Below are 15,974 nucleotides of genomic sequence, written 5' to 3'. Positions count from 1 at the left end.
ACATTGTTTAGAAATGACAAATGTATATCCATTTACAAAGATTAAAGTTTATATAGGGCAGGGGTTTGTTTTTAGTGTTGTCATATTTCTTTTAGTCAACAGACATGGATGCAGCAAATTCCATATCCAAAGTGCCCTTCTACTGTAGTGGAATCACTTGTTTTTTTCATAGACACTACATTTATCCAGAAATACCTAGGTACAGATAAGTAAATATTAACTACATTACACACTCTGCAGCTAATTGCGAAGGGCAATTAGCTGCAGGATTGTGTGTGGGAGTGTCATTCCATGGTGCCTTTGTGTGACATAATGTTGTGAACTTAACCCCTGCCGATCCAGAAGGTGGTGGTAATGGACCTAAAATTAGTTTGCCAACCACTATTACATAACAAAGGAGAAGTAACTATGTTGCTCTACTCCTGGCATGCGGCTACTTCGAGTGATTGTTTCTCCACATTGAAACTACTGCACAAGACCAAATTCAGTGAATGCAAGTGAAACAATAACGTTACACATAGAAATGTCCAATGTGTTCCCCCTGGTGCTAGCATGTAGCCAATGCTGCTACGATGCCCACGACTGCCCTGTTCTACTCTGCCTCTGATCTGCTGGCCATGCCTACGCTATAGTTGGATTCATAATTTAGCATACCGGTCCTACGCATGAAGGTGAAAGGTAAAAAAAAGTTGCTAAACATTACATCTTACATTGGCCACCGCAACATGACGTCGAGTTGATTCTGTTTCAACTTTTTCACCACAGCCAAATTTTAAGGATGGCTAGATGAGATAAATCAGATTTTTTTTTAAAACAAAACACAAAATTCAACTTTCATTATTTTGTTACTTTTTTGTGGTCGGCATATCTCAGCCATGAGCAATTTTTTGGCTCATGGCTGCTTAAAGAATGGACCAACTACAGAAACCATTTATCCTCCCTCTGCCCTTCTCCAAGTTTTGTCTCTTGGCATTTTGTGCTGTGTGCATGTCAAATACAAGAGTTGAACGAGAGGGAAAGGGAGCGAGCATGAGAGACTGTGTTCAGACTGTCATTAGAAATGTGAAGAGATTGCAAGCTCCTCAGTCATTTTATGGAACTACTGCAATCTCACATATGGCAGGTGCCAGCAAGCTTTGATTCTCAAACAAGAGGCCTTAGCATGTGAAGATGCTGCTCCTGGCATCTGCTGGAGGCCCTGGAAGGGTTTTCCATAGTCAGCCATGTCCTCTGCCAGTGGGACAGTCTAAACCCATTTTTCCCTTGCTATTCAATAACTCCTCTCTGCTGCACGCTGAGATATCAGGTCATCCTTGGAAGGCACCATATGGATGTACTTATAGGTTGTTTGTATTTGGTTTAGGACACTAGCTTTGACCGACCCTTCTCTTTCCTGGGGAGCTAGGTGGTAGACTTTCTTGCTTTGTTAGATACTTTCAGGTCTTAATGTTTGCAGCTGTTCCACTTTAGCTTACTCTACAGATGGATATGTGATGACTGGTATGTCATATATGTGGATGGCTTGGATTTAGTTCTTTCTGTTCATATGGCACTTCAGTTCAGTCCTACTCTTTCTCTCTGTCTTCCTAGCGTCATGGCTCTGTTGTGATTGTGAAATCCTTAAGTATAAAGCTGCCCTGTGTCTTTGTAACCATCTGTTAGTTCCACTCTTCAGTCCAAGTAAATCCTCTGTCTCTTTGCAACCATCCATACACAACTGGGCAGATGCGATCCATGTAGATGAGGAAGCCAGTAGTAGTCCCATTCTTGAACCTGTGTTCATAAGCAAGCAGCAAGAAGTGTCTTGATATGTTTTGTTACTCACTTTCCCTGATGCTTTACAGAAGATAGATAGTCTTTATTGTCTTCAAGGGGGGCATTTTTGTCTGCAGTGTGTGCCTGTAATAAGTGACGTATTGTGTTTAGATCTAGTATGGCAGAGAGATTCTATGTCTGTTAGGTTCGGAGTTCATCTTTCAAATCATCTTTTATTGACATTCTAATGAGCTAGGAATTCAACAATTTTACAGAAGTTTACGGACAGTACTCAGACTGGTATTCTCTGTCTAATGCTGCTTTACAGACAACAGGGAACCTAAAAATTTCCAACCTCCTATTTGAGAAAGACCAATGGAACATTGAAAGTCGGAATTCCAACTGACGATATGATATGATTTGATACGATATGACACAGTACAATACAACTTCATTGTCAGTTTACACTGAAATTCATGTTGCATCCTTACCTCTCGATTCCACTGGGCATGTCTCTGTTAATTGGTGTGTATGTCGCTGTTTTGTTCCGTCCTCCATATGTCTTCATATCCCTCTGGGAGAAGGGAGAATCACAGAAGCTGAGCGTCATGCCTGCCTGATGTTCCGTCAAAAATAGACTCACCGCGTATTCTCCATGGAGCTATGCAGCGAGCCGCTCCTGGGACGCTGCTGAAATGTGCCATGGGGGTTAGGCAGTTCCATTCAGGTTCAGGTATACATAAAGGTTAACTACATTGTTACACATATGTCAAATATTCATTGACAGATTTAGATTTTAGTTAGCAGCACACCAAACAGAATAGACTGATGTATAAAAGATGTCTTCAGCCTGTTGTGTTTAAATGAAGCAACATTAAATTGGCTACTGGCAGAAGTTGGTGTCCCCCCCTTTTGAATATGCGAGACTTGTAAACCCAAGACAAATCCATCTACTGACTTCATGAAGAAACAGTTGTCTGATGTCATGTAGCTGTAGCAACGGTATTTGTATTAGGCAAGCGATGGTATATTTAGATACATTTGTGACAATGAAAGTGAAATGTATAATGGCGTCTGTCACCTCGTGTGTCGTTTTGTCCCTCTATTTTGTTTATATATGCAAGGAGGCTGCACTGCTGAGGGCTCAGTTGTGTTTACACTTGCCAAAGAGACATCATTTTGTTACGGTCAGCCTAGGTTTTAGTTTTATTGTTTTGGTTTTTATTTTTTGCGTTGTGCACCTGGAATGCTTGGAAGTTGTAAATTTCAACGAGAAAATCTTGACTGGATCGCAGCATTACAGTCTTCGGGTACTTTGTGTGCCTTTTTATGTCCCCTGCTAAGCTTATTCATATATTGACACATACTGTATGACCATTCAGCCTGGTGGCTGTGATGCCAAACAATTCCATGCTGTGAAGAGGCAGGCTAGAAATCAGTAGTTGGATAGTTCGATGGTGCGCTTTTCTTGCCACTGTGTTATGTGACATTTTGGCCTCTGCTCCTGTGGTGTGTCATTTTATTTTGGCTGGCAGCACTAGAAGCCCCTGTTTAGCAGTCTCAGAAGCCTCAGCCATGTGCATTCAATTGTATCACTTCAGTAGCCAAGACCTGTCGTTGATCTGGCTTACTAAGGTCTGTGTTGAACCTTCACTATAGTTTGCACTCGTTTGGTGTTGACACTTGTACTGACAGTTCCTTTGTGTCTCTCATAGCTAGGGCTGGGTATCATTTGAAATGTGTGTCAATACAAAACCTAAGTGTTGGGGCCGTTATCAGCATTACTTATTCAGAACTGTGTATTGCACGCATGCTGTGGGTGGCATATGGGTAAAGTTCCCATCCACTAATGCAAAGATCTGTGGTTCAATTGGAGGTGGCAGCATCTGCTTGGTTTGGAGTTGCAATTGACACAGTTAGCAATGTTCATGGATGTCCATGACACTGCACTACTTCTGGTTAGTTTATCTGATATCTCTGTGTTCATAATTTGGTCATAATGGTCATAATTTATGTAATTCCAAGGACCATGAATTCAACTGACCAATCACATTGTTTTGATGTCATACAGTAGCTTTGGGTCCGATACTTATATTAGGGAGTAGAAATCACTTAATATCAACATATCTTCAGATATACACACATTATTTGCAATGATATCCTCAAATGTGGTTATCAAACATACTCAGACAAAGGTATTACACAGAAGCAGAATATTTTACTACTTAATATTTTTAGTTCAACTATTAACTGTATTGTCTAAAAATACACTTAAACAGGAAACTTCACTAGGAATTTAAATTAAGAATTAAGCATCTTTCTCTGCACTATAATCTCTTAACATAATGTTTCATACCGATGATATCGGTTAAATGACATTTTGGTCAAGCTCTAATTGTTTTTTTACACTGAATTTACTTAGTATTTCCCCTTTTCTTTTAGTTTTCTCTTGCAGTTTGGTTAGGTTTAGGCAACAAATATACTTGGTTAGGTTTAGGCAACAATATACTTGGTTAGGTTAAGGCAACAACATGCTTAGTTAGGTTTAGGCAACAACATGCTTAGTTAGGTTTAGGCAACAATTACACTTGTTAGTTTTAGGCAACAAATATGCCTGGTTAGGTTGAGGCAACAATTACATCTGGTTAGTTTTAGGCAGCAAATACCCTTGGTTAGGGATAAGCAACAAATATACTTGGTTAGGTTGAGGCAACAATTACACTTGTTAGATGTAGGCAACAAATAAACTTGGTTAGTATTAGGCAACAATATGCTTGATAAGGTTTAGGCAACAAATATGCTTGGTTAGTTTTAGGCAACAAATATGCCTGGTTAGTCCAAGCCAACAAATACGCCTGGTTAGTCAAAGGCAACAAAGACACATAGTTAGGTTTAGGAAAAGATATATGGATTCAATTAGAAACAAAATTTCATCTGAACCCCGTGATACAGATGATAATTCTCTCATGTGTGTATTTTTATTGTCTTTTACCCGAGTCGCAAAGCTACAGCATTACAAAAATGAGATTGGTCAGTTTGAGTGGTTGAGCAGTCCTGGAGCAACATTAAGGGATAATGTATAGTTTGGAAGTTGTTATGGAGAAATAAACCCTGACAGGTTCCAAACAACCTGAAGGGGTTTATTTCTCCATAACAACCGACTAACTATACATTATCCCGCTTATTACACAGCTTACGAGTGAAATAAATAATAAATAATCACCCACAATGATTCAGCAGCTACAAGGATTGGTCGGTAAAGTTTTCACTTTCACTTTCAAGGCCGGCCTGAGAGAGGAACTGGACAGCGGTGCTTCTTATGCTGTGGTTGGTGTAATGCGTTGAAAGTGCAGCTGTCTTGCTTATGTTGCGGATCAGAGCGCCGTCCCTAGCAACGGTCTGTTATACTTGACGACGGTCATTATACAGAAATAACGGACCGTAAAACGCAGCAATGGACCAATCAGAGAGCAGCATTCAATAGAGCCATGTAATAACTCTGCATGCTACATGTTATTGTAACACAGATGTTAAGAATGTTGCCCTACATGAAATATGGAATCATACACTATTCAAAATATTTTATCTATGGGGACAACTTTCAGTACTGGAAAAAAAAATTATTTCAAGCCCAGCCCTACCTACTTTAGCCTATGTGTTATTTTATGTTATCATACACTTATCATATTTTTCATATTATTGTATCTTACATTGTATCACTCCTTTTTTGTACGGCTTCTTATGTTATGTTGTATGTTTTCTTTTTTCACAAGCTTGTTTTATTTTATTTGATCACACTGTATGCATCATATGTTAATGCATTGTGTCCCAACTCAATTAAATGCAAAAATCTTCATAAGAGCAAGCATCTTGTTTTGTTGTGAGGAGCCCTATCACCTGGCACCAGTATTCTCTGACGGTTGATATTGGTGACTTTGTTCAGTATTATTCAATATTCAGTATCGGTTCTGTAAGCGCTAAACACTTGCAACATTTCTACAAGAGCCAGAATTTTTTGAATCCACTTCAATGACCTTCACTCCATCCAAGTACCCAACACATAACTGTGATTTAACCAAGTTATGGACTTGGTGTTTCAATGTGGAGTGGTTCCAAAAGAGTATCAGTGTATGGTAGTGTATTGGATTAGGGGGCTGAGAGTGCAGATTTACAAGATTTATGGAAAAAAGACATTGATTCAAGATGGATGCCAGTTTTCCACTTCCTGTGACTGTTTGCATTGATGTGTTTTGCCTCTCTTTCTGTCTGTTTCTGCCTCCCATTTCCCTCAACCTGTCTTAACTGTGGTCTGTTTTCTTGTTTGGTTCTTGCTTTTGTTGTCCCCCTGGCCCATTCATCCACCTACCCCTGCATATCTCAATCTATTTTGTGTCTGTGTTTGGTTCCCCTTTGATCAGTATTTTGGACCCATAATTGTGTTCCTCAGTGTGGTCGTCAGTAGTTGAGTTCATGGTGATGTTTTGTGTGATGTGATTTTCTCTTTCCGTCCTGAGGCCTATGCTACGAAACAGGATTTGTGGTTAGCGAACGTCAGGGTTAGTTGCGGTTCACTTCTTACAGGGGTACATCTGTTTGGGGGTACAACTTATACTGCACACCAGAGCAGGTTATGTTCGACATAACAGATCAACACATATAAAAGCACTGCATTGTGACCAATCAATTCTCAGTATAATGGCATTGTCATTCATAGAAGATTTGTGGACATCAGTGAGTGGATTATTTAGTTGTACTCCTGTGTAGAAAGGGCCCTCCTGTCTTCTTCATTTCATTTTTTTTCCAGTTGGCTACAACCAGTGTCAAAGCCATTTCAATGTTCTTTATTATAAAGATATCATACAACGGACTGATTATACTTATAAGATAAGAAAGTACCACTTTGAATTATGTTTTTATATTTATTTCTTATTTGTTCTCAAGTCCGATTAACATTGTGGGGGTTGCAGCTGAAAAAATACAGCTAAAAATGTTGATCATGCCCCTACGCAACACATTCATTTAATGGACTACATCAGTTAAATTACAGGCAAATCTACTTGTGCCCTCATGATAAGCCAGTGATATTAGATGGCTATATATTTACTTATTCACACAATCTGTGGGGTTTTGTGCCAGCAGTCTGTATTTGGCAGCTGCAACCATGTTGCTTTTAGCCTGATTTTCAGCATGTGTTTTACTCTGTATTTGTCGACTATTTTGCTCATTGTTTAGAGCATGGTTCTGCTGGCAGTTCATGTTTATGATTGGTCATATGCTGCGAACACTTCCCCTTTTATATGAACACACTCATGGCTAGATGTCGAAAACCTGGGTTGCCTTACTGAGACTGCTGGCGGCCGGGCCACATACTGTGTGAGCTGCGTGACATCTGCAGCACTGCTGAAGCCTGCACTGCTCACACTGGCTCCGGGGCTGCTTTAACCTGCTGACATGGGTGCTGAGGTGAAAAGCAATATGGTTTGCCATGCACACGCGCTGCTCAAGCAGGATATGTGGCCTGGCGGTTAGTGTGATTCCTATTGTTAGGATAAGTGAAGCCAGAAAACAGAAAGAAGCTATCCAGGGTATGTTCAATTTGCTTAATTGAACAGGCCTCAGCTGGTTATTCATTCCTGTACCAATCTTATTTATTTTTCAGTTCCAAGTGAATTCATGTTGTTTAAATAGTGACACATTACTACCCCTAGCTGAAAAAGCTGTCAAATAGATTCCTCTCAAACTCTCATCTGCTCCCAAGGGTTAGTGCTACTTCTGCTCTGAATTCTGAGTTCAGCCTTTAATACAGAGCTAGTAGTGTAGCCTGAATGAGAGTGTTGTTACTGCCAAAGTTGTGATGTTGGCCTTTAATACCCTTTAAGTCTAAATAGTACATTATAGCATGTCATGGCACTGTAATCACCATGCTGCTTCATATTATGCTCAAGATTGGTGGATGCAGAACTGAGTTGTGAGGGCTGTTATAGGGTAGCCATCATCTCCTTTTGGCGTTACAGTCGCTCAGTGTTTCATTGTGATGCACTCTCCTTTAAAAGTAATGAACAGAGCCTGCAGCAACTACTTGATGGGAGCATAAACAGGATTATTAGCCATGGTTAAGTAACTCTGTAAGAAGTCCCCATAAGCTACAAGGCGACATGCTTTCCCTAAAATAAAAATTCTGGTTATGCTTTACCACTGTTATTTCTCTGCTTTCACAGAGTGCCTACAGGATGTTCCATTCAAGCCATTTGAACACATACGGCTTGAATGCAACATACTATACTGTGATATTGATACACTTGGAATGCATTTTCCTTTGTGCCTAGAGCCACTAATCTATTCTTTCCATTATATAACATCATTATATCACCTCTCAGAATGTTCCAACTGTCAAACTCCTTAGTAAGGACAGCTCTTGAGCTCTCCTCAATTTTGGTTGAAAATGGTAGCATGTTTTTGCTCCAGTGCTTTCAATTAGGAGTAGTTGGGTGGTCATTTTTGACTGGTTGAGAATGACATCTTTCTCTCAGTGAGTGAGTCATTTAACAAATACAATCCACAATAATCTCTCCTCAACTTTGTATCTCATCAGTTGTTTCAAGATGAAGATTGATACCAGCCTGACTATGCCCCAGCTTCCAGAGGCCCTGTCCCAGGCAGGCCTTAATTTCACTGTGGCCACTGAGGAGGACTTCGATGAGATCATGGCTATGAGCCAGGACATCTATGGAGGCCTTGACTACTTGCCCACTAGATACACCAGCTGGCTGCAGGAGGCCAACCGCACAGTCATATTGGCCCGCAAACAGGGAAAAGTGGTAAGTCGATGAATAGTGTGAAAATATTTTAAAATTTGGAGATAAGAATAAGCAGAAGTCTATAAAGTCTATGAGAAATTCAGGAAATGTATCTTAGTGTTTGTTTGCTTAGTGTTTCATTTGGGTTTTTAGTGGGTCGTCCATGCAAATATGGACAGGGTATGCCTTTTTTCTGCCAAGTCCTCAGAAGTGTGGTTACACACCCTCCAGCAGTAAATTACTGAATGATGTCATACCTGTGACTAGGGATGACAATGGTTAACCATTGATTGGTGAACCATTGATTGGTGAACCGCTGAGAATACCTTAGACTGGTTGCACATGTCAGTCAGTAGTAAGTTTACAGACAGACACACTGTCTGCTAATGGCCTCGCTAGAGCAGTCTGAGGTAAAAAAGTGAAGCACGCTAAAAGAAGCTAAGTGTGGGAAAATGTGCAATGTTACTTTTTGGTTTAGTAGTACTACAGCGCTATGCTGTACCACATTCAGAACAAGCACCCCGCTGCCACGTTGAGGATTAAGTGTGAAAGAGTGTGAAAGAAAGAGAAAGTGTGATGCGCTGGTCCGGGGCAATATGCTGCCAATTAATGTGGTTGAGGGTAGGGGATTCATGGAACTAGTTCAGTGCCTTGAGCCAGAGTATGTCATGCCATCGAGAGCTACTGTGACTAAACAAAGACACTTTGACAATAAGAGGGATCAGCTAAAAGTCAAGCTAGCCAAGGCAGACATGCTTACCTAAGACAAGTGACTGCTGAACAGCTCTCACAAACAAAATCTTACTTTACAACTACCTGTAACTTTATCAATGCTGACTTTGTAGTCTACTGTGCTCCTTTCTCCAGCGCTGGCACAGTGACAAACGAAGTGTGGAAATAGGTCCAGCTATGCGAGACTAGACCAGACTCTACGTCCGGCACATGTCAGACCACCTCTGCGAGAAACTGACGTGGTGCACTGGTGCTCATTAAGTCAATGGAACGCCGGATTAAAAGGAAAGCTCCTCTTGGGTGCCCCAGTAGCTCAGTTGGTAGAGCATGCGACCCATGTACAGAGGCTGTATCCTCGCTGCAGCGGCCCAGGGTTCAAGTCTGACCTGCGGCCCCTTGCTGCATGCCATCCTCCCTCTCTCTCATCCCATTTCCTTTCATCTCTTAAGCTGTCCTGTCAATAAAGCCGTACAAAGGCCAAAAAAAAACTTGTATTTCCTGGCATTTTGTGTTTGTTTTTTTCTTAATTATTAACCAGTTAATGGGCGTTGGGCTTTCGAATGCAAAAGTAACTGCAACTGACATCCCTACCTGTGGCTAGCATTAGCAGGCCAGCTAAGAACAAACATTTAGATTAGACAACTTTTGAGTTAATGGGAATTAAACTTCTCTTCATTTAGTAGAGGCTAGGCATGTCCCCCCACCTCAAACTGTTTTGTCATGCTAACAGCTCTTGGACCAGTCTCTCTACTAGAGGCAGAGAGACCAATCTGATATTAGCCTACAAAATACTCCAATAAGACAGTGAACAAGATGAACCTCTGATGTCAAAGTAAGTAGAGTGTTTTACACTTTTGTATGTCTCTGCACCAGCAATAGTTGTGGCTGGAGATAATTCTAGTTCCCAGTTACACTAGTCATCACATCAGTTTAAAGTACTACTAAGTAATATGTTGTTCCTCCTTACAGATGAAGACACCATGTAGTATAAATTGAACCATATGAACAACTGAGCCCTTAGGTTAGCTGGAAGTTGTGAATGTGGATTCATTATACTATGTAGTTCATTATAACAGCTCCATTTTGGGGGGGATTTAAGGAGATAACTCTGTGTTATAGATAAACCAAGGAATTTATCGCACTTCAACTGCTTCACATGGAGCTGAAAGCCTGCCCGGTTCTCTCAGAATACAGCTTTCTAGCATCAGGAAAAACTTCAGGAACATAGTCCAAAGTGTACCGGAGCACAAAGATTAAGACAACAAACTTTTATTCAATGACTAACGTTTCGACACCATGTGCATCTTCATCGCAGTCCTCTCAGTATGTTTATCAGACTCAGGACTATAAGTGTTTTACACAAATTTGGTTTTGCTAAAGTTTTTGGGGAAGCTGTTAGAGGTTTGCAGTGGTAAGGTAGCCCAAGTGTCTGTCTCTTCAGCCATGTCCTCCAGCTCCTCTTTGTGTATCCCAAGGTATTCCCAGGGCAGGTGGGATATGTTCTTTCCTTGATGTTTCTTGGGTTCTCCTTCCAATTGGACATACCCAGAACTTCTCCAAAGGAAGATGTCCAGGAAGCATCATATTCAGATGCCGGAAATGTCTCCTTTTGAAACAAAGGAGCAATGGTTCTGGTGCTGATTCTCATCAACACTGCTTTGTTCTAGGTTGCAAACTTCCCAGTGTGCACCGGAGGAAACCAGCAGAACCACATCATCTGCTTGTTGCAGACTGTGTGGTTCTGCTGGCATGTTGCATAGTCTGTGCGCACCTTTGACTCAGACCCAAATGAACAGCAGAAAATGCTCCATGCTTCGATTAACATGTCCCTGTTTCCCAAATCTCTAAAACAAGAGAAATAAGAATTTTCCATCATGCTGCTCTGCTCCAGCTACAAGAATGGTGTACAGTCCTAAAAACAACTATGTTAGTGTGATCATTTTTTTGTCCTTTTTCCTCCATGATGCTCTGCAGATTGCTCTGGAGTCAGTGTGTGTGATTGACGATGGAGAGACCATGCTGGTGGAAGGGCTCCGTGTTGCCCCTCAGGAAAGGGGCAAGGGTGTGGCAGGAGTTCTGCTGCGCTTTTGCTCTGAGCTGGTCAAATCCAAGTACCCGGAGGTCAAAGTTACCCGCTTGACCCGTGATGATAGGCTTGGACCCAAGGATTTCCAGAAGTATCGTATCATAACCAAGCAGGTAAAAAGCAGACTTAAGGTCCTCTCGTTGTATTTGTCTGTGCTTATAGCTAATTGTTATTATTGCTTAATGCAAAATGTAGTAAATCTTACATTTAGTCAGTGTTTCACTGTTGTAGTTCTTTGTAAGCCCAAACATTGGCTTTCTTCTCTTCAGGGTATTCTGCTGGTGCGCTTTAGAGCTGAGGACCTCAAGCGCCGCCTGTCTGAACTTGGTCTGGGTGGAGACATCCAATCCCCTTTGTCCACCTCCTCCTCCAACTCTCTTCCGGTGCGTCTTGACCATACAGCTATACACCAGCTGTATTTGACCACTGACCTGATGCAAGGGGTTCTTCCTAATGCCACCGTCATTCAAGACTGGCAGCCATTCAAGCCTTTGCCCAGCAACATGGCCATCCTTCTGAAGAAGGACATCGACTGGATGGTGGATGACTTGTCCAACCCTACTGTGGCCAGCCTCTGTACCTTCCCTTTTAGGGTGCCCATTGGAGACGACTGGTAACTGTCCTTTCTTTATTTAATGCCAATGCCAAGTACAATTACTGTCCATAAGGAAGTGTAGAACACTGTATTGGTGTACATTGCTGTCTACCTTAGCATTATTTGATTATACTATGGGGGGACACCAGAGTTGTCACTTAACGAGATATTACACATAGTGGCTTTAAAATTCTGAAAATATTTTTGAGTGCAAGTTATTCATTTTTAGAATAAGACAACCTTTTCACTCAGTCAACTGGTACACTTCTTTTAAACCAGGTATTACCTGAACATTGACATGTTCGGTAAAGACCTGGACCTGGCTCGGCAGCAGTTCTTATGCCACCTGCAGCGCCACACCGCCACCCTGAAGGGGCACGTGATGTGCCAGATGTTCCTGGATCCACCACTCTGGAAGCCCATGGCTGAATTCTGCCACACCACTTTGAGCGTGGAGCTGGTGAAGGAGTACACCGAGCAGTGCGTGGTGGAGTCAGATGTCATCTAGTTAAAGAAGGTGGAGGAAAAAGTGTAGAAGATAAAGGAGCCGGAATGAAGACAAGGGTTCAGACAAGAAGGAATGAACACAACTCAATAACCCCATAACAAAAAAACACAACCCTCTGTATTGAGGAGAAAGAAACCAAGCAAACAAAATGTAGTTTCTACAAAGCAAAACAATTTTTAGGAATGCAGTAAGTTAGATTCAACAATAAACAAATGCATACAGGGCATGGACATCAAATCATCAACACATCATGTAATCAGCTAGAATAGTTCTGTCACAAATAGTACGATTCTAATGTTCGATTGGTGTCAGAGATGTGTTGATACAATATTACAGTAATTTGAAGTACAATTTGTATGGCCATAGTTTTGAGGTCTAATAATATTAATAATATTAATATTTAAGAGATGAGACTAAATAACATGAAAACCTTTTAATAGCGGTCTTCACATGTCAAAAACCTTGGACCATAACGGACCTGTGCAAAACATAACCAAATGCAGAGCCCATGAATTAGCTTCCAAAAAAAGAGAAACAATTTAGAAAGGGGTTCAAAGGACAGTCAGCACTGTTAAGATAGTTCAATTGGTCATTGGTGCAATTTGATGATCAGAATTTTTGTAAGTTGAATTCTGTGTGAAATCCACAGTGAGTGAATCATGTGTCCTGCAATTCCATTGATCGAAATTGATTTTGGTATAAAACTACCACACTACAAACTATAGCCTCAAAAGTGACCATTGGGTTCAATCAACACCTTATTAGCTTAGCTCAAATTTAAGTTTTAACTGAATGATTACAAGTGTTTTTGATTATGTCCACCCTCTGTATGTCATATGACATGGATGGGTGTAATACGAGTGATGAACTTGAGGAAGCTTTCTCACACCGGTAGCAGTGATGTAACCTAAAACCTAAACAGTCAACATACAAACGTTATTCTTTGAAGAAAAGATTTAAGTAGCCCTAGAGCTCAAACCTTTCATCTCTGTTCTTTCTGTAAATATGAACCTTCTAAATATGTACACAAGCTGAGTTGGGTTACTAAATCTGCACAACTCTGAAGGCACTTTATTAAAACTACACAGACAGGTTATGTCTACGTTAGAATGAAAAGGAATAGTTCAGGATCAAATAGGGGTACTGTACAGATCCCACCACTGTAATGTTGATGGTTGCATCTATTAACTAGTATTACCTTCAACAACAAATCTCTGCTGAAACAACAAACAAAGCCTGTTAGTGAAATGAACATGTTCAGCCATAAAATGGTTGAGAATTTATCCTTCGTCACGGTCAGACTTATGTCTTTTGCTTTTGTCCTTTATTGTTTGATTCTTTGACTGTATATGTTACTAATTTAATATTTTCACTTAAATGCTGCAATACAAATTTACTAGTAATTATTCATTTCTGAAGTTGTAAGTGAAATCTAGGCTTAGGCTACCTTTGTAGATCGCTAGCATAATGCCAAACAAAATGCTAATGCTTGAACATGTTTATAAGACTACTGTGCAGTTTACTTCTGGCTTCAGATAATGTAGGGAGAAGGAGTAGAATGAAAATAACTGTGATAGAATTCAAAGAAATATACTGTAAATAAGTTTTAACCATCACTAATATTAGCTGACAAAAACCTTTTAAAAAGTAGTGTTCTCTGTCAGTATATTAAACCAGCGTTCAGAGAAGGTTGAGTCATGTTTGAGCACACTAACCTCTAGCCTATTGTCTAGACATAACCAGAATGCTGTGGCTTAGACCATGGCCAAGGACAGTACAGATTTCAGCAAGACTGTCCCTTGTCCGTTAACATCAGGACAAAATAACATAGCTCCAGTCAGCAGTTTATTTAGTAAGGTGTTGGCCCAACATGAACTTCCAGAACAGCTTCAGTGGTCCTTTTCGTAGACTTTCCAAGTGTTTGGAGCTCTAATAGAGGAATGAACAGCATTCTTCCAAAACACATTCTCTCATTTGGGAAGGATTTTTTAAGCTTCCATGGCAACAGTAATTTACACTATGTTACCTGTTAACTCAGCTGTGAAAGTAAGTCTACAACTGAGGATGATTTAAACTCTGGCTAATTATATTCGCCATGCTCCCCTAACTTTCATAGTGCCAACAGTAGATTCAAGTTTTTACTTATCCAGTGAAATATCACAACATCTATGACATGAATAGGCCCACGACATAGCCCAAACTTTAATACACACTTGCATGGTTCCTAGGACTAATGGTAACAACTTTGATGATCCTAAGGTCAACATTTCATTTTGTCTAACACTTCGTTTTATGACCACATAGCTGACATGCAAACTAATGACATTGGCATCAGCCTCAGCTTAGCTTTTTGTTTAATACTAATTAGCAAATCTTAGCATGCTAACATGCTAAAACAGATGACAAACAGGACGAACATACCTGGAACTCATCATCATGTTAATTGCATGCTGACATTAGCATAGACATGTTACTTCAGTGAGTAGCCATGGTATAAGCATAATAACTGATGATGTGTTGCCATGTAGAAAATAATGAACTTGGTGGAGGAAATAACACTCTACTTCATGTTCTTTGGCCACCACCTACCTGTTGTCATTATTTTCTTAAAGGTCCAATATGCAAGAATTTTAGTTTAAGAACATTTAAAAAATTAATTTAAATCGTCAACATAATGTGACGAAATAACAGTTTTTGTTACGTCAAAGACATCTATGCTGGACAACTATCTGAGCTAACTAGCTAACAGCAGCTGCAGTTACTTTGGTGATATGCAGCGCCCTGTTTGTCTGGAATATTAATTTGACAGGTGGCCTGTTCTTACATATTACACTTTTAAATGACGATGTCTGCATTATCACCTACATGATGATTTCGATTTGATTTGATTTGATCTCTGTAAGAGGCATCATAGCAGGCCCAAAATGTTTTAAAGGTATTCTCTAGTGATTAATTGCCCCCTTTACATTAAAATTACAACATAGGAGCCTCCATAGTACAACACACACACTCTTTACACTCCCTAAATCTCCCTTTAAATGCCCTTATAGAGGGAGTCACAGGACCATTTTTCTGAGCCAAGACAGGAATATCTTTTTAGAAAAACATCTCAGTTTGTACAGAAGTATTTTACCTCTCTGTTGCCTTGATCAGCTCTTATCATGGCTTTGACCACCTTCTTCTTCTGGTATGCAATTTTCTAGGTGTGAGGATGACTGGGCCTATTTTCTGAAGAAAGATAAATGATGAGTCAAATCTTAAAATGTTTTATAAAATGGAAATAAATGTTGACACAGACAGATGCTTTTTAAAACTATTAATGTTTTAGGACGGACCTATTAGCGTGGCCATAATCCTCAACATATTGCAGGGAGCATAACAAAATAGGAGGACAACTATCTTTTTACCCTATGTTTGTAACCAAAGAAAGTCACCACTGATCTAAACTGATGCCCTACTATTTGCTGCCAGGACTGAAGTGAAGATACAGAGGGTTGGAAG

At 40.3% G+C, this 15,974-nt stretch overlaps 1 protein-coding gene across 2 annotated transcripts in view; it reads left to right on the top strand.

Annotated features, from left to right (window-relative positions):
- The window catches only part of nat16 (N-acetyltransferase 16), a 51,555-nt gene that overhangs the window by 27,357 nt on the left and 8,224 nt on the right, over positions 1-15,974 (top strand). For both annotated transcript variants that reach the window (XM_084343914.1, XM_084343913.1), the window contains exons 2-5: positions 8,348-8,573; positions 11,259-11,483; positions 11,640-11,983; positions 12,245-15,974. The exon at positions 12,245-15,974 is cut by the window's right edge and continues 8,224 nt beyond it. In XM_084343914.1, the coding sequence (XP_084200040.1) occupies positions 8,358-8,573; positions 11,259-11,483; positions 11,640-11,983; positions 12,245-12,473 (1,014 nt within the window). In that variant the 5' untranslated portion in view covers positions 8,348-8,357 and the 3' untranslated portion in view covers positions 12,474-15,974. The remainder of the gene's footprint in view (positions 1-8,347; positions 8,574-11,258; positions 11,484-11,639; positions 11,984-12,244) is intronic.

Source organism: Pagrus pagrus (genome assembly GCF_965226575.1).
Source record: "Pagrus pagrus genome assembly, chromosome: 22".
Lineage (NCBI taxonomy): Eukaryota > Metazoa > Chordata > Actinopteri > Spariformes > Sparidae > Pagrus > Pagrus pagrus.
The sequence above is the reverse complement of the archived record's forward strand: the minus strand, read 5'-3'. Positions and strand labels throughout refer to the sequence as shown.